This window comes from Rhipicephalus microplus, chromosome 1, assembly GCF_043290135.1.
Source record: "Rhipicephalus microplus isolate Deutch F79 chromosome 1, USDA_Rmic, whole genome shotgun sequence".
Taxonomy (NCBI): Eukaryota; Metazoa; Arthropoda; class Arachnida; order Ixodida; family Ixodidae; genus Rhipicephalus; species Rhipicephalus microplus.
This window is the reverse complement of record NC_134700.1, coordinates 168,864,744-168,872,399: the sequence shown is the minus strand read 5'-3', so window position 1 is coordinate 168,872,399 and position 7,656 is coordinate 168,864,744. Positions and strand designations below refer to the sequence as shown.

General features: G+C 48.3%; 1 protein-coding gene across 1 annotated transcript; it reads left to right on the top strand.

The window, feature by feature from the left end:
* Positions 1–4,031: 4,031 nt before the first annotated feature.
* On the top strand, positions 4,032–6,759 carry LOC142802740 (mid1-interacting protein 1A-like). Its single transcript, XM_075887768.1, has one exon. The coding sequence runs from the start codon at positions 4,371–4,373 to the stop codon at positions 5,133–5,135; it is 765 nt and encodes a 254-aa protein (XP_075743883.1). The 5' UTR covers positions 4,032–4,370; the 3' UTR covers positions 5,136–6,759.
* Positions 6,760–7,656: the final 897 nt, after the last annotated feature.

The window sequence follows — 7,656 nt, the reverse complement described above, 5'->3', positions numbered from 1 at the left end:
CCTTGGCAGTGACGCTCTTGCTGTGAGAGTGTTTGGAGTCTGACCAGCATTGCACGCTTCAAGTATTGCAGATTGTGCCGCCGCGTGTTGCACCGCATGCGAATTCAAATACGATTTTTATCGGGAATATCAAGAACTTCTATCAGTTTTTTTTTTTTGACAAGCCGGCATTAGATATTGCAGAAATACACGAAACACGGTTGGGTAAAGCCTGTTGAAGGTTACCAGCCAACAATGTTGGCTATCAATGTTCTATATGTAAGGTTACCGTACTTGTTTCGCATTCACTGATCAATCACCCTTCATTTTGCTATTTAATACTTCCATTTCCGGACACCTTTTCTTTTCACTTCGATGCTTCCTTTACTTCAGCATCGTGACTGCCACTAACCTTCACGATGACCATCAGTAGTCGAACATGAAGTAGCAGTAAAGCAGCTAGCAGTGGGGGGTATTAGTAGTACTATAGCAGTACTATTAGAATAACAGCAGGAGCATTACTAGTTGTAGTCGGTGCCGTAATAGTGGTCGTAGAACTTTTGGGGTTTTCTCTTTGTGTTTTCACCCATAGGCGCGACCCAACGAGGCCTGTAGACGTTGGGTGTGGTCAATTTTTTTTTCGTTTCTTTATTAATACTTCAACCCGAAACAACAAACAAGTGCGTGGCCATTTGTATACTTCATTAATGTGGCAATCACGAACGTACGAGGTTTAGTGCGCCGAAGTGTCATACAGACACGTGTGAGTTCAAATTCAACCTTCTTCATTTCCAACTTCTGTAAGGCTCGAGATAAAAGTAAAAAAAAAAAAAGGGGGTGGGGGCTCGATTCTGAAGTAACAGCCGTGTCACCTGTTGTGCAGTACATCCTTATATTTGTTTTCTCTTTTCGCAGTTTTTCCGTAATTGTCTCTATCTCTCTTTTCCTTTTCACATATGGTGGCCACCGTAGAACGTGAAAGGCCTCCATTAGCAGAAGGAAACATGGCTGAATGCAAAAATAAATAAAATAAAATAAGAAACATACGGACAACCTCGTCTCTCATGGTTTGTCAGTGATCACTTGACGTCAAAGACCATGTACGCCTGTCCGAGCTTTTAAAACGCCCGTAAATAATGGGATGTTTTGATGCGATACGTAATTAAGGTTCTTTCTCGTTTTCGTTTTACGTTCTTTTGCAGCATGTTTTTTTTTTGGAGTAGTTACTTTCCTAGGCAGTTTATTTACGTCGCATAGTTTTATTCACTAAAACGTAATAATTAATTGTCCCTTGAGTCTTTCAATTAGCAGTATTAGTATTGATTGATATGTGGGGTTTAACGTCCCAAAACCACCATATGATTATGAGAGACGCCGTAGTGGAGGGCTCCGGAAATTTAGACCACCTGGGGTTCTTTAACGTGCACCCAAATCTGAGCACACGGGCCTACAACATTTCCGCCTCCATCGGAAATGCAGCCGCCGCAGCCAGGATTCGAACCCGCGACCTGCGGGTCAGCAGCCGAGTACCTGAGCCACTAGACCACCACGGCGGGGCTAGCAGTATAGGTAAGGCAGTTAGTATATTTGGAGAACTTTCATTTAGTTTTTAAGGTATTTGTTACTTAGAAGCTTGGGATAGATTACTATTGACGTAATTAATAAAAAGTTAACATTTCCGGTAATGTTACTTTGGTGCGATCGTACCTGTTGTATCTATTTGACAGAAAATGGATGCGTCTGCGATGTTTACTCTGAGTTTAAGTCACGCCTAAGAACGCACTACTAAGCCATGCACCACACCTGTTTTTATAGACAAAAACTGCGACACTAAGCGGTAACCATTTTAGACCACCTTCTGACGTTCGCAGTTCATTACTCTTGGTGGCCGTCCCCTATCCGCTTGGCGAACGCACCATTAATGAAAACTGGCAGATAATCAAGCCGAAGACCGTATTGGGGACGTTAATTGTGTTGTTTAGGTGCATTGCGGTAATTGCGATGAATATGTGGACGAAGAGACAACCATGCCACCGGCCGGTTCCTGCCATTCCTTCCCTTCATCCTGGGAATGTAAGCTAGAGGTAATTAAAGTTTGTTTTATAATGAAGAATGTGGTACGGAACAGATAACACGCAAGAAAAAAAGAATACCCAAGTGATCATATAATCATCATTACTTAGCGACATTACTAATTTATTTGCCAACACTGCGTACGGCAAGTGCTGTTATGACGTTAAATATAATTTTCAAAGCGATACGACCGAAGTTAGTTTTACAGAAGCGCTCTCCAAGAACGTCTATAATTATTAAGCGGACTGAGTAAAAAAAAAAAAAAAAAAGCGATACAGGTTTGTTCTGACAACTCTATTCCACCGGTAACATATGCCTGGCCACAACATCTCCATGATCCGTTTCGGGGTGCTTGACTATATTGTTCAGCCGAAGTATCCGCGGCTCTCATCAAACACTAATTATAGCCATTCCTCCACCTGAGTAATTTATACGACGGCGATTCATGAAACGAAGCCATCGAACTTTGATTCTCCATGGTTTTAACCAAAGATTACTGTTTTGTATATTGCGAAAGCCGACCTTCGCTTATATATTTCACTGTGTAGGCTGTTGGGCAAACTTTCGAAAAAGAAATTCTTTCAAGTGATTAGTGTTTGGCCTTTAGTGACACGTCGGGTTCCTATTAACGGCGATCAAGAATGTGTATCTGTACATGCTCTTGAAGACATACATGAATGCATGATAACAGGCTTCGTCAGTCTTTTCTAAGTAATTCTTTTTTGAAACCTGAAAGATAATGTACGCGTGCTTCAAAATAGTGTCTTGGAACATAGGCGATCCTGTATGTTTTTTCTTCTACTGAGTCACTTTTTTTTTTTTTATCTGACGAAGCTATCGCTGCTGCATAGTCTACGTATCACTTTATGAACAACCCCATTCTAGGCTAATCTAACCCCGTACAAAGTGGGCTGTCAGAAAATCATTCGAGACTGTAAATTTACAGCACTGCCAAGTTGCTTTAATTACAACTAGCAAAGTGTCAAGCCCGCGAACCCATGTTACTGCAAGCATTCTCAGTCACGAAAAACTTATTTTCGGAGAAGCTCTTTCTAGCCCCGCCATATTAACTAAACAGTCGTTTCTATGAGCAGAAAATAAGTCAACTATAGGAAACACGAGGAATTGTTATTTGTCGATTGGCCGCTTAAGGGCGCAGAAATGAGGAGCTATCGTGGGAAAAGTTTGAAAGCGCGCGCCACTGGAAACCGAGATACGCCATCCGGATCATGCGCTACATATTCTATGGTGCTTCAGCAGGTTGACTTCGATGAACGGAGGTAAAGTGCTTCTAAGCTTCTCGAAAGCGCAAAACTGAGATTGCTGTGAAAACTAGCAGAGGCCACGAACTTTGCGGTTTGTGTTTAGCGTCGCGTGATTTGCATTCTTGCAGATCTAGCCACATTGAAAGCAATAGTTCCGCACTGTTTACCTAGATGGCGGTACTAACTCAGTGACTGCAGTATTTATTGCGCAAAATCCCGATTTAATGGGATAGTACTCGCCAGTTCGCGAAAGGGTGCAGAAAAAGCTGAGGCCAGTGCAGCGCCAGTTAAACACAGTTTTCTTTTTTTATATATACGCTAACACAGAGGGAAAAAAAAAGCTAGCTATGGATCAAAAACACGGGCGAAAACAGCCCATCGGATCACGGCCGCCTCGGAACATTTCCATGATTTTCCTAGGAAAGAACATCACCGCTACCCTCTCCGCGATTCTTTAAAGGCGTCCGATGCTCGTAATAAGCGCTTGAGAAAACCCTCTCATCAACGCACAAGTGTAACGAAAGCGGCCCATACATCGCATGAGCGTCAGCGATGCACGCCACAGCCGCGCCGGCAAGCACGTGTACAGCCGGGGTCACGTGACAAGGCGGCACCCATCAGAACAGATGAGCCGACCAATGGCGAGCCGCGCTCATCACCTGATAGTGGGGCGACATCGCGGCGGAAACGGGGTGCCACCATTGCATTCCACGCAGGGAAGAGTGAGAGACGGCTGCTACAGTTGATCGTTGTTAACCCGCGCCGTATTTCCCCGCTGTCGTCACCGGCCTCCCGGACGATCGACCTCGAGCGCGCCCAGCGTCTGCCCGACGAGCGTGGCGCAGCGTCGGGCAGGCCCCGCAGACGTCAGTGCAGCCCCCGGCGCACCCCCCTCGGCTCGGTGAGTGGGACAAACCCGTCTGCGTCGCTCGGGTGGGGGGACCTTTTTCCGGTCGCGGCCTGGCGTGGGGGCATAAAAAAAGTGGTCAATCGAGACGTGTACGCTGCGTGTGTATCTGCCCCCCGAGAGAAGAAGTCCTTGCCTCCTCGCGAATGGAGAGTGCAAACAGTCTGAGCCCCCGGCGACTTTCCGCCATTGGTGGTAGTCAAAAGTCGCGGCGACAGTCTTACGCGGGGCAGTCTCCCTCACAGGACTCTGCTCCTGCCGGCGGCCAACTCAAGCGGGTGCCCACTGTGAGCGGACCGGTGTCTGGACTGGACAACATAAACATGTATCGGCTCGACGCTAACCACCGGGCCTCGAGCTCGAGCGCGTCCCGGCGCACCAGCCGCAACGAGGATTCCTTCACCTGTTCGCAGCAGAGCATCCTCAGCGCCATGGATCGGTTCGTCAAGTCCGTGAACAACATGGATGCCACGGTGCTGGTGCCTTCGAGATTGCGTGACATGGACCTCACCGACAAGGCGGGACGTGCGCCGCCCGCGAACCTGATGCAGACCGACCTCTACTCCTTCTACAACATGCTCAACGACGTCAAGAACGAGCTGCTGTGGGGGCCCAGCGCGGCCGCCACCTCGGCCGTTGTGCCGCTGACCGGGGCGCTGCTACGGCCGCCCCCGAAGCACACGCGGCAGCCCTCAGACGACAGCCTTGGCTCCACGGGATCCACGTCCGACACTGATTCGGACGTCGACAGCGTGGTCACGGACCGCGACGGGCTCGAGCAGAGCCTTCACCTGGCCGCCGCCTTCAGGCATCACCTGCAAGGACTGCACGCCATCCTGCACCAGCTCGCCGACTCGGCCGACTACCTGGCGTGCAGGTACCAGGAGGAAGTGGACGCGTCGGCACTCTGATCCGTTCCACGTCGTGGTTGTGCGCGTCGGGACCCACACAGGCCACAACGGGATACTATACAGTGCTCCATCGTCGCCACTCCGAACGATGTTCATACAGTGTGCTCGCTTTTTTCTGTCGACCCCCGCCGCCGCCTGCCCGCCGCCTGAAGAGACCCGAGCAACGGAGAAAATTAGCCTTCCCACCCCAGCGCAAAACCTTGCGAACAACAGGGCCGTTTTAAATCCCCCGTGATAAAAAACTGCCTTCGTTTGCTCGCACTTTTTTTTTCTCTTCGCCATGACACGTGGATGACGCGACAGGTCTGTCTCGTTTTGTGCCAGTTTCGGTTTTCAGCGACCGAATCCATGCCACGCGCTCAGATTCGGGGCAGTCTCGTTCTGTGATCAACAGCTCTATCTTTTTCGTTCAAGTTTTGAAATTCGACTCCGACTCCGCTGCTCCTTCGTAGTAGCGCTAAACCATCATTTATTTTTTGTTTTTCCTGTCGTCGTCCCCCCCACTTATTGCGGCTGGTATGTCCATCAGGTTACCCGTTAGAAACGTTTATCTTCGTAGCAAAACGGCTGTACGCCCCAGGGTTTGGTTGTAAGCATCACGATATGGCCGTTCGTCCTCGTATTCGCGGCGCTCGGAATAAGAGGGCACGCAGAATGCGTAGCGGGAAGTTTTCGTTTTCCGGGTGAACCTGGTAAGACTCCGCAAAAATGGCTGCGGGAGGTCCCGTATGTGGGCCAGTAGTGTGTTAACTTATTTTGCTGCGCCTCGCGCATTTTGCCCGAAGCTACGACGTCTTGTCACGATGGTTTTTTTTTTGTACCTTCTCGTCCATTCTCTATTATATATGCCAGCAGAGTAGAGCAACCGATCGTAACAGTTAGCTAACAGCCCCGCGATGCGCACACTTTTTTGTTGAGCGGCCGTTGCCAAAATTTCTGAGTTCTTGCACGAAGCGCCATTTTGTAGCTGTCTCTTGCCACTCACTGTTTTGCATTTAACCGAAACGTCACACGAGTGATTTTTTTTTTTTCACGTGATAAAAGGGCGTTTCTGTGTGTCGGACGTGGCGCAAAGTTCTCGAGTCATGTAACCTAAAAAAAAAATCGCGCAACATTCCAAGCTGCTTAATTAGTCGCTAACCGTTGTATGGAAGGATACTCACATTTTTTTCTTCTTCTCATCTGACATGGTTGTTCTTCGTTCGGTGTTGCGACGCGAGCTATGGCTTCTCGGGGATAGTTGTGTGTTGCGGAGCTTTAAAAAAAAAAAAAGCGTGTGTTAGAGCGAGTGCATGATTGTACATATGTAAATATGACTACATACTTTTTTCTTTGGCTCAGTAGTGTGCACAACGACGTAAACTAAAAAGGCTGAAGAAATTTAGACACTTATGAAATGTTCTGTTTTTTTGTTGTTTCTAATGACGAAAGTCTAAAAAGTAACCAGTCAGAAAAAAAGCGTGATTGTATTGTTCTCTGTTGAAACGAGTGAGAGAGAGGAAAACATTGTATTTGTTGCACCTTTGTAAATTGGAAAGGAAAGCATGGAGGATGGTGGCCATCACACTTTGTTGTTCATTTGACAGAAGCGAATTAAAAACAGAGCTACATTGACGAAAAAAAAGCGGTCTCCTGTGTGTCTTTATTTCTTTCCTGGCTTCCTTCACTCGGTGGCCGACGCAAGCAACGTCGTCGCCAGAATTAGAAGCGCGTTTGGGCTTTTGCTTGAACGTGCCGAGTGCAGACGGAAGTGGTACAACGGTCGTAGTCTTTTGTTGGGCCGATGGAAAATAGGTTGGCGGGTACGGTCTCTGGCTGCATTGCCGTCAAATGAGCCGGATAGCAGCATCGAGTAACGCCCCCCCTTGGTATCTGTGGCGGGAAAATTCGAAGTAGACTGAAACTACTGAAACGTAGATGAGCCGCGCCACTGTTTCGAGAGCGGCCCACGGCGTAACTATATCCTACTAAATAGAATGGCGTCGTGTCCCCATTTTCACAACGGTTGCGTCAATGCCGTGGCCCACTTTTTTAGCTGCGCGCACGCGCCGAGGTTCTGTGTCGGGAAGGATCGCCCAATCTGCGATTATTAGCCGGCAACGCAGTCCTTTGTTTGTTTGTTTTTCCGAGACTTGGGGGGGGGGGGGGGAAATACGGAAATCTCGCGGATTGCGTCATTGTTATGCTTCAGAGCTGTGTTTGTAAGCGTACCTTTGCAGGCTGCAAACTGTAATGTCGCTGGTCGTGTATCGAGTCAGCCCTTCGTAAGTTAGATGGTGGAGCATGAAAAAAATAAACGAAAGATTGTTTACACACACACACACTCGCACATCTACGAGCACACACTCCGTTCACTTCTCGGGGCTATGACCTCTTCTCGGCATTCCGCGCTGGGCCGAAACTGGATCGTTGGCTGACCTTGACCGAGGAGTGGGTAATGATCATCGGCGCGACCGCATGAGCGATCTGCGTACAGCGCATAAATGCGGTCTCTTGCGAGATACACCTGCCAGGGTGCGTT